The 16,551-nt window shown below is 36.1% G+C and overlaps 1 protein-coding gene across 1 annotated transcript; it reads right to left on the bottom strand.

Moving 5' to 3' along the window:
• Positions 1-6,257: 6,257 nt before the first annotated feature.
• On the bottom strand, positions 6,258-16,370 carry LOC127107912 (UDP-N-acetylglucosamine diphosphorylase 1). Its single transcript, XM_051045258.1, has 15 exons — positions 15,958-16,370; positions 15,766-15,820; positions 15,527-15,678; positions 13,305-13,344; positions 11,960-12,052; positions 11,771-11,883; positions 11,608-11,682; positions 10,679-10,718; positions 10,507-10,589; positions 10,322-10,399; positions 9,138-9,281; positions 7,622-7,689; positions 7,129-7,243; positions 6,867-7,023; positions 6,258-6,693 (listed from the first exon to the last, which is right to left on the bottom strand). The coding sequence occupies exons 1-15, from the start codon at positions 16,123-16,125 to the stop codon at positions 6,596-6,598; spliced, it is 1,479 nt and encodes a 492-aa protein (XP_050901215.1). The 5' UTR covers positions 16,126-16,370; the 3' UTR covers positions 6,258-6,595.
• Positions 16,371-16,551: the final 181 nt, after the last annotated feature.

Raw genomic sequence — 16,551 nt, 5'->3', positions numbered from 1 at the left:
ACTTTGGTTCGCAAAGGACTGCAAGAAAAGTCCTTGATTCAGGTTTCTATTGGCCAACTGTTTTTAAGGATGCTTATGAGACTTACCGCACTTGTAAAGAATGCTAGATAGCAGGTACAAACATCACTCGCAGGAGTGAAATGCCTCAGCAACCTATGCTTTTCTGTGAGGTATTTGATGTATGGGGAATCGACTTCATGGGTCCATTTCCTGTATCATTTGGTTTCCTTTACATTTTGCTTGTTGTTGATTATGTTTCAAAGTGGGTGGAAGTTATCCCCACTAGGACTAATGATTCTAGAGTTGTTGCAGATTTTGTCAGGTCCAATATCTTTTGTAGGTTTGGAATACCACGAGTTATCATAAGTGACCAAGGCACTCATTTCTGTAACCGCACCATGGAAGCTTTGCTCCAGAAGTATGGAGTTGTGCACAAAGTCTCTACTGCATATCACCCACAAACTAATGGGCAAGCTGAGATCTCAAACAGGGAGATCAAACAGGTTTTAGAGAAAATGGTGCAGCCAAACTGGAAGGACTGGAGCCGTCGTCTAGAAGACGCACTTTGGGCCCAAAGAACAGCTTTCAAGACACCCATTGGGATGTCTCCTTATCGACTTATTTTTGGTAAGGCATGTCATCTTCCTGTTGAGATAGAACGACATGCTTATTGGGTGGTGAAAAGTTGTAATTTGGAGATGCAACAAGCAGGTATTGAAAGAAAACTCCAATTACAACAGCTGGAAGAGCTTAGACTAGAGGCTTATGAAAGCTCTAGGATTTATAAAGAGAAAACTAAGCACTTCCATGATAAACTGATTTCTAGGAAGGAATTTTATGTGGGCCAACAGGTTTTACTGTTTAACTCCCGCCTTAAACTTATGGCTGGGAAACTTCGATCCAAATGGATTGGCCATTTTGTTATTACGAATGTTTTCCCTTATGGTGCAGTAGAAATAAAAAGTGCAGGTACTAACAAGACTTTCAAAGTCAATGGGCAGCACTTGAAACTATTCCATGAAAGTTCAATGACTGGAGATGTCAGCATAGAGGAGCTTTCTTTAGAAGCACCTAACTACCCTACAACTTGATCAGGGAGTCTTTCTTTCCTTCTCTCTACTTTATTAGTAATGTCTTTCCATTTAGGGCAATGCTTATTTTAAGTGTGGGGGAGGGGAATCGTTTGTTTCGTTTGTTTTCCTTGTTTTTGTTAGTGTTTTGTTTGTCTTCAGTCATAAAAAAAATAAAAAAATGCATCTTCTTGAAAGTTTTAGGCTATAAACTGATTAATTTGAGATTAGTTTGCGGAGACTTGGGAAAAATTCATAAGATCGGTGTCGTCTTAACACAGTAAGTCTCCTGCATATGGAAATTGATTCGAATTCTTATTATGTTTTAGCCTTAAATTCTCATTCTCTGACAGCTCTTGAGTAGTTTATTTCAGCAGTCAGCACCATCTCACACACACTCTATGCAGGGAAGCCGATGAATATAAGTGAGTGTTCCGAAAAAGAAAAAAAAAAGAAAAAAAAAGGGAATGCACCTTCTAAGTTTGGTGACCCTCACCCGGTCACTTAATCCAACGGATGTAAAACCTTCAAAAAAAATTGAAAATAAGACTCGTTGTCAGTTGGTTCAGCGGTTTCTGGTGCTGAACTTGGTAGGGCGGATTACGGCCCGATCCCCCGCAACTACAACTGAGTAAGTAAAGGGTTATGCCACGTAAGTACTAGAATCTCGTGCAAAAAGGATCATAGTCACTAACCGGTCTTCTTGCTATGGGTGTGTGGAGATAACGGGCTTAATGTGATTGCGCCTGAATGAAAAAGAGCAAAAAGAAGGATGAGTAAGTTAGGCTTTAACATAATAACATGATTCGAGTTGATTTGTGTATTCAGGAGGTTTATGACTGCACAATTGTGGATTAGTGTTCCTACGATATCCTTAGTGTGCAAGATTAGTATCTATCGATGCAAACTTAACAGAAGAAGACTTGTAGCCTAGGATGATTAACTAATGATGTGTTTGGGTTTTCTTTGTTTTATTTTAAATTTTGCTCGGAGTGCAAAAGTTCAAGTGTGGGGGAATTTGATCAGTGAATTTTGATGCACATTCTTCTATATTTATACTTAGCATTTCCATGTTTTAGTTTGGTTATTTTTCCCTTTTAATGGGGTTTTATAATTTATCTTATTTTTACACTTATTTGTTTTTCGCAATTTATTTTCAGCATTAGCAGTCTGCACGAATAAATTCATAACTGAAGCTAGGAGTATCGGATCGAGACGTGCTACCAGTCGTTGGAAATCTAAGAGAAAGAGCTACGACTTTCATGAAGAAGTCAGAAGATAATTCGGACTATAGCATGGTTGAAAAATCCATTGAAGCCTTCAGCACTAGATCTATATTTTGTGTTGAGTTATTTAGTTTGGGCCTGGGTTATGTTTTGACCAAATTAGGTTTATTCTACTTTTCCTATAACCTAAGCAGCCGAAAACAGTACACGGTATCACTATTCACGAAAATTTGAAAGCTTGTACGAATTCCATGGAGAATTAATTCCTCTGATTCGATCTGCCGTAATTCAGGTTCCAAAACTTGAGATTATTATAATGTTAATTTTAGTTTAATTTCTTTCAATGATATTTTATGTTCTTGTATGCTTAATTCGATTGCATGAAATATATTGATTCAATTTGGTTGATTGTATGATCCTAACATAGGCATGTCACGTTTGCTTATTTCGTTTTTGTGTCTGATCAATCATGTTTGCTTAATCCATGAAAACTTATCCCGTTTGCTTAATTCGAACAATAGGATCATACATCTCACAAACTTCATCGCGCTTGTCATTGAATTTGTATCCAAATAGGAATAGACAATCCGCTTAGGATATTAAAATTATATTAATCGATGATAGTAGGAACTGGATCGGTAGATTGAATTATTTCATAATCACTTATTTCATAACAGCTTATTTCAAGAATTGCTTTTAATAATCATTTTTTCTTAATCGAACACCAAACCAAACACCCCCCCCCCCTAATTCGATTTACCTTTGGGTAATTATAATCAAGAATCCTTGTGAGAACGATATCTGAGTTAAAATTGTCGTCGTACTACGTTTTTGAAAAACACTCGTTTTGACCCGCGCGCGACAGCGGACCAACTGTAAAAAAAGGTTTGATGGTTAAAAATAATGATCAAACCATTATTTTTTGGGTTTGGTGGTCTGCATTATCGCCATTAACGAACATGAAAAAGTTGCAGAAAATTCCAGAGATGCATCTCCGGAATTGTTCAACATTTGGATTGCAAAGTAAACGGAGATGCATCTCCCTAAACTATCAGTCTGTTTTTTTCTTGCTTATAGGGTTGCTTGTACTAATTATCTAGTTTACTTACATGAATTATGGTTGATAGAGATGACAGACTGAGGCACGGGAAGATTGCACGACGTGCATCATTCCGGAGGGAGAAGGGGTAGGTTTCGAAGGCTCTTGTTCACTCTAGCCCAGTTCATGGAAAGGCATCGACTTCTGGGGCTCACGCTTCTCCATATTCTTCTACCCGTAGGAGACGGGTGTCGCCTACTAGCGTTTCACTACCTTCATCATCCCGCAAGCGACAGGTTTCACCTATTTAGGCACTAAAAGCACTCGAGTCACCAGTGGTACCTGAGGCCCCAGTGCCATCCTAGGTACAAGAGGGAACTCATAATGATGAGCTAGTTCCACCTTAAGCATTTGGAGGAGACCCTGTAGAGTTGTCACTACTACCTCTGTACCCAAACCATATTGTCATACATATTTGGGGAGAATAGGTCAAATTAGTTGGATTCATTCTTTTTAAATTACGTTTATTATTATATTATAAGTTTCTGAAACAGATTTATTTTTCTACAAGACCGTGATTAGCTGAAGTTTATTAATCATCGGCGGAAGATTACTGACTTGCCTCAGTCGAATGACGAGTGGTTTCAAACTGCTTTGTCCCTATCCGGGATGAAGGAATTGTGCATGACCGGTTATGTTAAGGTCAACCACGGGATGCTTAATACTTCGTGGAGAGATGGCACACCAAGACCTCGTCATTTCATCTACCGCTTGGTGAGATGTCAATCACACTTGACGATGTGTCATGTTTGTTGCATCTTTGATCAGGGGGAAACTTCTAGATTATGGGAGGATTAGAAAAGACGAGGCACTCGGGATTATGGTAGACTATATAGGAGTTGACCCATAGGATGCCATGAGAGAGTTTGAAATACCAGAGGGGTTCATGCTAGGTTTGAATGATTGAAAAGAGTATATACATATGAGCTCCTTGGAGCTGAGCATGCTAGAGGCAATGACGAGCAGGTGAGGCTCCATATAGCATATGCTATGAGAGTTACCTTTTATATTTGGTTGGCACTGCGATTTTTATGGACAAGAGTGTCACTTATGTGGATGTCATCTACCTATAGCACTTCAAGGACTTCAAGCAGATTCATGAGTATAACTAGGGGTCGCTTGTTTGGTCTAGTTGTACTCGAAGATATCTGGGGGTTGTATGTGGAAGACGAAGCAGGTCACAGGCAGCATCACACTACTGACATTAATATTTATTGGTCTTTTAATATTTTTGTGTCATTTTTATTACATTTTTGCAATGCCCTTACTGATGATTCGTGTGTTCCAACACTTTTCACGCTTGGATCCTCCGGCACTTCCCGTGCATCTCCGGTTGGTCGTGTGTACTGACTTATACTTAGGATATGTTGTGTGCTTCTGCATTTAGCCCACTCATAAGGAACCAGGCAATAGAGATGTTTATAGTGTATCTTGACCATTTTGTTGTCGATAATATGCATCTTAACAGCTATGTTGATCACCGTGAGACACGACCATTTGACGATATAGTGTTATACTCAGGATGGTTGGTTTGCGGCTCACGTCACACATTTCCTCATCTGTCAGACACCCTGTTGTCTCTGCTCCTCTTGCTATGATACGTTGAGATATGAATGTCATGTTTGATGATTATCTTAGCCATCTAGTACCAGAGGAGGCACGAAGTGCCATAGATGAGAGCTACCAAAGCTATGTCGATGGGTACATCAGGTGATTCTTCAGCGTGTCACATTTGTATATGGTGCAGGTTGCTCTAGAAGATCCATCGAGGATAGCTCATCATGAGATACTAGATGATGAGCACTCATCAGAAGATACTAGGGGAGGAGCATGCACAATTAGATCATGCTCATGATGTCTTGCCTAGATGTTGTTGCATTGTGGAGATTGCGCTAGCAGGCATTGATAGAGGTATATTCTCTAATTGATTTGAGGTGAGGCAGGTCCTAGATGCCATTATGACGGAGGCACGAGAGACAACGATGTACTGGAGACAGCGTCGGAGAACGGGGGTAGAAGAGCACGAGGAGTTGTAGTCCGACATACACAATAGTATATAGTAGTTGTACTTTTGATTCATTATGGATTGTATTTTATTTTTACTTTATTATATTTTATCGTTGCATTTCGACTTTATTTATATATCATTTTTAGACCATCTAGATTTATATGGCGTTTTTTGCATATCGATTCTATGATTTAAATCTCATCACATGATATGGTATTTAACACTTATAAATCATCACTTTCATTTGTGTAATCATAAAACAAACAAAACTTGCAACGTTCTGACAGGGTACAAAGATTCATCTCCGTAAACCTTAAACAGAGATGCATTTCCGGAACAGTAAACATATAAAATGTACCTTTCAAAGATGAATAGGACATGTGCTAAAATAGTACAGATATGCATCTCCGAAACAGTAAACATATGAAATGGACCTTTCAAAGATGAATGCATAGGACATGTGTTAAAATAGTACAGAGATACATCTCTTGATCATTTAACATTTTGAATTAAGACAATATGCGTTCGAAGATGTATCTCCAATATTTGAAGAACATTTTGAATTTTCCTTATGATACTTTTCCACTTTGGGATAAAAAGTTCTCAATAGTTATGTCTTATACTTTGTACCATAAAGGATTGCTATAGTAGATTCTAGAAAAATTCTTAGATAAACACAAACATAAGACGTACTTTTGATCACAATTTTTTTATTAATAAAAAAATAAAATTAATATCTTCCCTCTCATTCATTATCATAACCACTCCATAATTTCAATTAAAAAAGAATTTAAATTTAAATTTTTTCTCTTATTATACAATGTTTCTAAGAATATGGAGCAAGTAAAACAATATTGAGTATTGACAGTACCACAGTTCATTATGAGCCACGGGGAATAGGAGAAAAAAATGGAAATATTTGATTTTACATGGGTAAATAAATGGCCGATAAAGAATATGATACGTGTACATCACTTAAGCAACAATAAAACAGACCAGTGATAGAAAAAAAGTTCAAAAAAAAACAACCAAAAAAGCCAAACGAATCGGAGAAGATACAGATAATTAGATATATTGATACATGTGAATGATGAGTGGCATAGATAAAAAATTATCTTCAGACACCTGTATGGGGCTGAGAACTCCCTCATTGCAGATTAAGTCGCAACGAAGCAGCACAAACAGGGTGAAACTAGAACGTAATTTCACAAGGTGCGTGAAATGTTCTTCCTCGACATATAGGTTCCAGGTTTTCACCCGCATATGAACAGAGTGGTGACACTTCAACACCTGAACAAAAAGCAACCAGTTTCATGAAAGGAAAGGAATAGTTAGATTAGATGATAATTTTCATAATGAAAAGTATATGTAACAGCCCAGTGCCGTGGCTTTGATCACTATCATAGACGCAACACCCGGCCCATAGTTATAATTACTTTCTGGAAGAATAGAGGGGAACTTACCTGTTGCATATAAGGGCACTGAATGTGTTAAGAAGCCACCTGCAGCAACTACCCAACGAGTATGTAGTCGAAAAACAAGCATTTTAGCAGTATCTGGAGTGTCATAATTGGATCCAATTGCATTTTTTACAGGCGCAAACTCCTCCTCCCGTAATACCTGAAATGGATGCATAAAAGAGACAATAAGACTAGCATCCTTAAACAAGCATATCATCAGGAAAGAAACCGCACAATTTCATGTAAAAGTTAAAATTTTAGTCACCTCAAAAAGTGCAGTGGTAGAAGCATATGGAAATGCATCAAATATAAACTGTTCAAGTTTTAATCCCATAGTATATCCATGTGTGGAAGGGATTTTCTTCTCGGCAAGGTGGTAACTGTATATAGACGATGCATGGATCAGTAATCTACAAAACACCTAAAAGTGGTATCAAGACCATTTTTTACTATATTCATATTAAAACTACATTGGCTATTAAGATCAACTCCTAATAAATCTGACATCTTTCGGCACGAAAAGAATCCTGATTAATCTTGGCAGGAAGTCCATTTCATCTAATTAACTAGAGATGCAGCTGAAATTTTTTACTGCAGCAAATTGATTCTACAGCAACATGACATTCACATTGGTTTTTAGTTTGAATTTGGTTATAAGACATTAAGACAACAAGATTGCACATCTAGCAAGAAATTAATTTCTTAACACTAGGAAGCCTTATAACAATGAGAATTGAGAAGCAAGAAAAGACACGTACATGCTGTCCTTTTCAAGTCCATTTGCAACTTGGTTTAGAAAATCCAAAGTAAACATGTGTAAGCAAACCTGAAATCAATGAGTTAATAAGAAATCTGGAAGATAACTTACAACGCATCCGGCAAGACTGATAATCAACTTTCAAATACAAAGCAAAAAAATGTTAGAGGTTATACACACTCAATACCGATGCTTATAAGTTATCCACGATTACCGATCATAGAAAATAGGTTGTTTGTCCCATTAATGAGGTCAGTCAAATAGGTTGATTCACACCATCATGACACGTAATCTGACCTCTGAATTTAAGTTTTGGTTGCCAACACAAATTGTGATCAAGGAAATATGGCAACCTATGTAAGATAATTGTCGGGGGAGGGTCCGGGGAGCGAAGCGCCAGAAGTGTCAATGGGCTAAACGTTCATGGATCCAAGACCTTGACACTACATATCCACCCAAAACCTTATGGCATGTATGGGTCCTTTCTCTTATAAACTCAACATTTTCTCCATTTCTAGTGGGTGTGGGACTTAATCACTCACACTTCCAACAATCTCCCCAGTGTGAGTCACCCACATCACTAGTCTTGATCCACACTAGGATCCACTTCTGCTCTCTCACCGAGTCTAACCATGGCTCTGATACCACTTGTTGGGAAGTTCGGGATGCGAAACATCTGAAATGTCAATGAAAGGCATTAGGGGTGTGGGTCATTTCTCTTATATATCCAATATTTCCTCAATTTCTAGTTGATGTAGAACTTAACCACAACCTCTCCCACAAGTGTGAATCATTCACATCACTAGTCTTGATCTACTAGGATCTACTTCCACTCCCTCACAAGGTCTAACCAGACTCTGATACCACTTGTTGGGGAGTCCGGGGAGCAAGCGCCAGAAATTTCAATAGACTAAATATTCATGAATCATGTTCATGAATCCAAGAGACCTTGACACCACATATCCACCCAAAACCTTAAGGCATTAGAAGTGTGTCATTTCTCTTATATACTCAACATTTCCTCCATTTCTAATCGATGTGGGACTTAACCACTCATTTGAATCCCAACAATAATAATATAAGCAAATTAGATCATCATAAGATTCCCATAGCTTCTAACTCTAACTGATAATATATGATACAATCAAAGCTCCTGTTTTGATTTCAGCTTATCACTATCAACAGTTGATACCACATACACACACGGTCACAACACCGACATGTTGACATCAGTAATAATTTGAAAAAAAAGAATAAACTGAACGTAAACACAAATGTCGGTGTCGTGTCTGGCAGTGATACGTCTTTTCTCAGAGGTGTCGGTGCTACATTGGCTGATACTTGATTGGCTGATACTTGATTTCCACTAAATTAAGAGGGTGCTAACTCTTCAACGCCTACCTTTTCGTTTTTTATAAGATCGTGCCTAAATTCAAGGGAAATGATCCTCAAATCTCACAAAAATAAGTTTGAAAAGCAGAAGGTGAGATTATAAAGAAAAAGAAGAACAGACTAACATTGCTCCAACAAAAACGAAGACGGCCAGTTGCTTGATTAACCGCGGAAGCTAGTGATGAGTCCAACTCGCTGTATTCAACTACGGTGAGAGGACCACCTTTACCTCTCTGTACAAACACTCCAACCTTTTCTTGGGGATATGCCTGTCATATAACAACCAAATTAATAAACATAAACTAGCACAAAATATATTGAACTTTTTATCAACAAAAACCATACTAAGCACACAACAAATATTATAGACTCTAAACAAAATAACAATGAGCAAAAGGAGTCACATTTGCAAGGAATAAAAGCACTATAAACTTTAAATTACTTAATAGATGCTACATTGTGTTTTAGACTTTTACTTCTATCAAATAATTGGATCCCTGAGATTTATTTAAGTTTTCTGAATTATTGTCCAACTTAACTGATTGGATCTATGGGTTCTATTTTATTGTTCTGATTTATAGCCCAATTTCCTAAATAATTAGATCCCCGAGTTCTGGTTTTTTTTCTGAGTTATGCTTTCAATACTTACAGCTAAAGGATCAGAAGTTGGGATCAAAATTATAATCCATGGAAATATGTAGAACAAACATTCTCACAACCCAATGAAGGATGTGAGCGGGGTAGGGAAGAGAGAGATAGAAAGGAAAAGATGGAGTAAAAGGAGGGCAAGATAAACATGTCCTCTTTAAATATAGGAAAATGTAGGTAAATTACTAGTCATGTTAGTTTCCAGGGTTTAGACCTAGAACTCCTAGTTATAAACTCTTTCAGCATCCCTCAGCCCACCTACCTAATGACCAGCTTGGGACATTCTAATGTGTTCTTACAGTCCCAGTCTTCTTTTCTTTCTGTGGATTCATAGAAGAAAGCGTAGCACTGTATTTTTATTTCGGTGATGATCTCAACTATAGAGATATATGAAAAGGAACTCTGAATGTAACAGAGATTCAAAGAAGTAAACTAAAAGGAGTTGTCCTTGCAAAAATAACTCATGCAGAATGACTATTTTAATAATCCAATCATACGCAATGCAAGCATAACTTAATCTAGAAATAAAAAAGATTAGAAAGATTTTTACTTGTAATGATCAGAAAAATAAAGGTAATGGATATCTAGTCCTTTCAAATTCAAATATACTCTACAAAGATGACCAAGTGACTAGTCAGGAGTAACTTAATCAGTCTGTTACCTTGCGGACGACTTTAGCTGCAGCAGCGACACCTTTATCAATGAAGTAACCTAAAAAAGATGGATCAGCAACTCGAACCTGATTCACAAGTCCAAGTCAATACATACTTCTTTAAATAAGAAGTAAGAAATGACCAAGAAAAAATATTTATTCAACGGTCAAAAGAGGAACCAAAGAAAATTCACCAGTGCATTGTCTACTCCATAGCAATCAATATATTTAATTCCTTTTGAGGCCATGTCCTCCAATAATTTGGTAGACTTCAGAGCTGAACACACAAAAAAAAGACTATTCAAATATATCCAATTTTATCCAACCTGGATCATGTATTGTAATAGAGGGGGCTCGTATAGGTACCTGAATACACTCCACCGTTCCCATCAGGAGCCTTTGCTACCTGGATTTAAAAGCTTAAATTAGTAATCCACCAGACAGAACTCAAATAGGGTCATAAAACAAAGGACTAGAAGGTTCAAATGTAGCAACACAGACATGAAATTAGATAGGCTCAAAGGGAAAAGAGAGGACATTGAGTATTTTTATGTTGGTTGATTTGGGAGAGACTAGGCTTACTATTTCCTTGCCGGTTTATACCAGATCTAAGAGCTATCCATCAACCTTCATCTAACATCTCAATTCTCAAGTTTTTGAAAGCGTTAGTATTTGACATGGTATTATAGCCTCTGTGATCAAGTGGTCAAATGTTTCATCCTAGCCGTCCCTATTTTTCAAAATATATAAATAAAACAGAACTTCAGCACAAGGCAAGATGGATTTGAGCATTGTCCATGCTTCAGTTCTAAACGGCTCTTGGCCTGGTAAGGGTCATTTTTAGATATAAACCTATTCATAAATTTCATGCTTAAGCTTTTGGGAAAGTTGTTTCTTGGCAAAAGCTAATTTCTCATATTTTTTAATCCGCAATTCTCTTATAAAATTTCTTTAATAAACTAAAAACTGAAACAAATAAGCATCTGCCTAGTTGGTTGCATAACAGGAGTATTGTTAAACAAATTCTACTAGATAAATCACCATTTGATTGTATGTAAATAGTATATCATTATCATTCAGCTCTCGAATGCTGAACTATGTTTAGCATTGACAGAGTTAATATCTGTAGTTATCAATAACTAGAATTTTAGAAATTCTCCATCCTGCACTATTTGTTCCCAAAACCCTCTATTTTCTTATAAATTTAATTATGTATTAGTTTACACTAATTTAAGAAAGAAAATAATGAGAAGAAAACATTTTGGGCTTAAGCTCAGTAAATAATGAGACCTTACCCTATTCGGAGTCTCCAAAATAATTCTACCATCTTTGGAAACACACGGGATGGTCCCTTGCTGGAAAAAGGTAACCTATATAACAAAGAGGTGAGCCGAAAGTCAGCAAACCATTGTAAAATAAGTACTACTAACACAAGAAAAATAATTACAGACATATTACCTGTTCTGCTTCAAGACCAAAATATTTATGACTTTCAAAGAATTTACGCGTTGCCTCATCAGTGAATGGACTAGTCATTATGTACCAGTTTATTTGCACCGAAGAAGCAGAACCTGCAATAGACAAACAGATGAGGATGATACAGAGAATAATGCATGAACAAACTGAACCAAGATATACAAGACTTACTCTCATTTGTAGCTTGAGCAGCTAATCTCTGTACACACAAAATCTTCTCGGCTTGAAGTTGAAAAAGTGATTTTCCAGATGGAAGTCCAATATCTAAAATAAAATATGAAAACATATATTTAAAAGATATATTTCATGATTTACTCTCAGAACACCTTATAATGATAGAAATATCACATGTAGATATGACATCAGAAAAAAGGAAGACTTATGCAAATGTCAAAGGAATGCATACTATTTAGAATTTAGAAGAAACTTTGGCAACGAAAGGGAAAGAAAATTCAAGCAGATTAGAGAAAACTCATTTAGAATCAGTAAAAATGTCAATAAACCTAGGATCAGAAATATTCAAATGCCTTCTATCTATACATGCAAATATTGACTTGCTTGTAACCAGGGGCGGACCCAGAATGAAATGGTAGGGGGCCATGAGCAAAAATAAATGTGTCTCATCCTATGAAAGCTCTTTTCCAGTTAAGAAAAAATCTTATGAATAAGAAAGTCAATTTAATAGGTAGGTGTATACACACTATATAAAAAATAAAGTCACTTAAATATGATTAGTGAAATTGAGAGAAAAAACACTATAGTGATTAGAACTAAATTTATAAAAGCAATCGATAACTATTATTGTAATTGTGCTCTTCATTATATCTTTAAGAACTGTTTTATATTGGATAAGGCGGCTACAGCACAATCTATATCCTTTATGAAATCTATCTATGGATACCTATAAATTTATGCAGCAAAAAGGAAAAACTGGCAGGGGCGTTTGCCACTGTAGCCATCACTATAGGTCTGCCCCTGCATTCAACGACTATCTTTATGCTTTACAAATTCTGTTTTCTTTCTACCAAGGATTTGAATTAAAAAATGCATATAGAAATAGAAACTTGGTTTGTTTTCATTTCTTTCAAAGTTGTAGTTTTCCCAAATTTGTTTGTTTGGAAGAAGCATCTACCACAGTTTTCAGTAAGAATGTACCAAGTAGGGGTGAGTACATCAATAGATAGTAAGCTATAAACACCACTAAAACCCATAAAAAGTAAAAAATTAAGAAAACACACAAAACACACTTCACATTTTCGTAGAAGTGGAAAACAAATTCATCTAAGGCCCAGAATCATGCATCAGATCTCAAATGATGAATACAATGAGTAGTGAATAGCGATAATTTTTTGTACTTTGTTGAGAGCTTAAACAGACCATAATTGTTTTTGACACTATACAAAAATTTACGAATTTCCTCGTAGTTAATAGTTAACAGAAACACATGCCCAACAGAAGAAAGTCAGAAATTCGACGCTTGAAAAATTGGCTTTCGATATCAAGTGAGAATACTCACTGAAACATCCTTTTGGATCTGAACTTCCAAGCCTAGTCCCCTGCATTTATAGTTTTCAGACGTTCTCAAGTCAGCCAAAGAGGAAAACAATTGAAACTTAAAAGTTAAGAGCAGAGACTGAATGGGACATAAAATAGCCCATGTGCATCAAGTCTACTGAGAATGTGGTGCTAAGTGTTTTGTTTGTGTTTTGTGTTTTGTGTTTTGTATTGACCACTGAACAATATACATGATAAAAATCAGTATTGGGTCCCAAGTGTTTTGTCATGTTGTTTTCTGCCTGTATTGTTCATGAGTATGTATCAAAATCAAATACACTGCAAGAAAAGAAAACAGTTCCATGCAGCTACTTTTAATCAAAGATTTGTCGTATGCATGTCATGTATAACACGGACATGATACAAGTAAACTATGCTTTTAATCATTTTTTCCTCAAAATGTATTGTTGGTGCTGGTATCTTTTCCAAAACCAATATAAACTTTCAAGAATAATTTGATTCAAATATCAAGAAAATATGTCATTCGAGCAAATCCACAATTTCCAAAGTTTCAAGACTTCATGCAGCAAGAAGAATCTCGAGAAAACAAGCAAATACATAATTTCCGAAATTGAAGATGGACTAAGAAAACAATGACATAAATATTTTTCTGCCTTATAGCAAACCCATACCCCGCTGCAAAAACAGTCATAGTTTTAATTGCAATAAATTGTGAGATTCATGATATTGTGCTTTCATGATAATATTATTGTGTTTATAGTTGATGATTTGGTGAAGCGGCCAGGGGACTTGTATTTTTACAGTAAAAGCTAAAAGACATTTGTCTTTTTTCTTTTTGAGAGATAAAGGGACATTATCTTGACATGCTATAATTGAGATGACTAATATATCTTCTACAAGGTTATTACAATCATTTAAATCTGTATTGGCAACTTGAGGAGGGAGGGTGCATTTGATATTACTAGTTCTGTGTGAGGTATTTATACAGGGAGGAATGGGTCGATTTAAGTAGTTGAGTAGTTGTGCACCTTATAACAAAAACTACTAGTCAACAACAAAAATCCTTAAAATGTGCTACTACTACTACTGTCTGTTCACTGTTATTTATCCAAAATTGAAAAGGACTTAGATTTTAAATTTCAAATATAATGCAGGAGCAACCTTGCTTCATGAGTTATTTCAATGTTCTGCTTGCTTTCAATTAATGAGTAGTGGCATGAAATTATTCATGAGTTTAGTATTTAAAGTGATTTTCTATTTAGTAGCATGCGACTTTCTATTGACTAGTGGGTTGAACTTAGATGAGATATCTACTTTGGTTAAGAAAACAAAAGTAAGATATGCAATGAAAAAAATGTACAAATTATTTGATACTTATTTTTGTAATCATAAAAAAAATTAATATAGTACTATATTTGTATTCATCAGTATATTAACACTTGTAAGTAAGAACATATCATAAATTAGTATACCCTCTGTATTGACCCAAAATATGTAATTTGAATGAACACATTCTCAAAGTGATAAGACTCGATTGACCCCAATTTATACTAAGAAAAAGTGATGTGACTCACATTAATTTTACTTAGAAGAAAAGGCAACGCCATTACCAATTAACATTATACTCTATTTGCTGTTTGGTTAGAATCCATGAAGATAAAAGAGACGAGGGGTAACCCATATAACATAAAGCAACTTTATAGACTATATAATATACCGTACTTAATCATTACAATAAACCAAGGGCCAATTGCTTTATATTATAGTACTAAATTACTAATAGTAGCATATGATAACATTTGAAAGCAGATTATTACTCCTTTTTTATGATTTAAAAAAAAAAAAGCATCTGCTTTTACACTCTCACATCTTTTCAGCCAATGATGTTGCTTTTTAGGGACAATAAAAATGGAAGACTCCCGAATTCTAACTTGTCCCTATAGAGTAAAGACCCAAAAAGTGTAGAATTATAACAAAATAATGCCTATAGAGGGAAACAAAAGAGTAATCATATTGCTTGTTATCTTTATTACTATTGTTCTCGGCACATACATAATGCACCTATTAGTGTACTACTAATAAAGTTTACATAAAAATAAAAAAAAAGCACCATTGCATGAATAGAGTGGCATCAAAAGATAATATATTTTAAATTTAAATAAAGCATGTTTAGGTGTATGTGTTAATCTTCATCAGAATTCCGTAACCGTTTGAAAGATATACCTGGCCACCGGATAAAAGCAAAACAGCTAACTTGCCGTCTGAAATAGCCTTCAACCCCATTTTCCACCATTTGTCTCGTTGCTCTTGACTTCGCTCCTCCACCTTCGAAACATTGCTCTCCGGCACAGGTTCAATTACAGCTGCCGGTAGAGCTGAAGACAAAAAAAACTAGCAATCACGCAGCACAAAACAAAATCATCAACATGCAACAACTCGACTATAAGAATCACAATCAAAACCTTGAGATCGCAACGAACACCGAATAATCCGGTCAATTCTCGAAAGATCTAAACTCTGCAAAAACAGAACAAAATTCCAAGACCTCGCACTTCAGAAATGAAAACAATCCGTAAATTTAAAACGAGACGAAATCGAATCGCAAATCTAATAGTTCGAATTGAATTAGGCAGTATGGATCGGGATGAATTTACCTCAATCTCCTTAACGAGAAAATCACGTTCCTCATGAGAAATCTCATCCCAGAGAGCCAAAACGTCTTCCTGACCGTAGTCTTTGAGTCTCTCGAGAAGTGCTCGAGGCGGCGGCGCCGGAGAAGCGACGCTGCTGCTTTCAGTTCCCACCGACGACAGCTCCCTCATTTCCGTTTCTCTCTCTCTCTTGATTTCAGATCTCGAAATATTTGAAGTGATTGAGCTTGAGTGTTGTTGGTGTTAAATTGTTAATTGTATTGTTAGTTGGTTATGGTGACAGGGGAACTGTGGCAAAGAAGACAAGAATCGAATCAGTAACCACCACCCTCCTTCCTTCCCATCCAATTACCAAATTGCCCCTCCTACTCCTATCTCATTCTTGATAGCAATAAACTTCGACAGTTGTTTAATCCACTTCAGCATTACTAATACTGATTAATTAGTGGTTAAAAAGCTACTTTGGTTGATTTTTGACTTCATGAAATAGTACTAGTTAAAAAGTTGTTTGTTTTATTGGATAGCATTGGAGTACATGTTATTGTGAAATTGTGATGTTAGATCTAGATTAGTTGCAATGTTCTGATTCAAAAGTAC

Source organism: Lathyrus oleraceus, chromosome 7 (assembly GCF_024323335.1).
Source record: "Lathyrus oleraceus cultivar Zhongwan6 chromosome 7, CAAS_Psat_ZW6_1.0, whole genome shotgun sequence".
NCBI classification, from domain to species: domain Eukaryota; kingdom Viridiplantae; phylum Streptophyta; class Magnoliopsida; order Fabales; family Fabaceae; genus Lathyrus; species Lathyrus oleraceus.
The sequence above is the reverse complement of the archived record's forward strand: the minus strand, read 5'-3'. Positions and strand labels throughout refer to the sequence as shown.

Excerpts from the sequence above, each read along its gene's own strand:
- LOC127107912 (XM_051045258.1), bottom strand. The coding sequence starts at position 16,125 with ATGAGGGAGCTGTCGTCGGTGGGAACTGAAAGCAGCAGCGTCGCTTCT. Across the intron at positions 11,884-11,959 it reads TGCTCAAGCTACAAATGAGA|GTTCTGCTTCTTCGGTGCAA; the intron begins GTAAGTCTTGTA and ends TGTCTATTGCAG. Across the intron at positions 9,282-10,321 it reads CAGCTAAAGTCGTCCGCAAG|GCATATCCCCAAGAAAAGGT; the intron begins GTAACAGACTGA and ends GTTATATGACAG.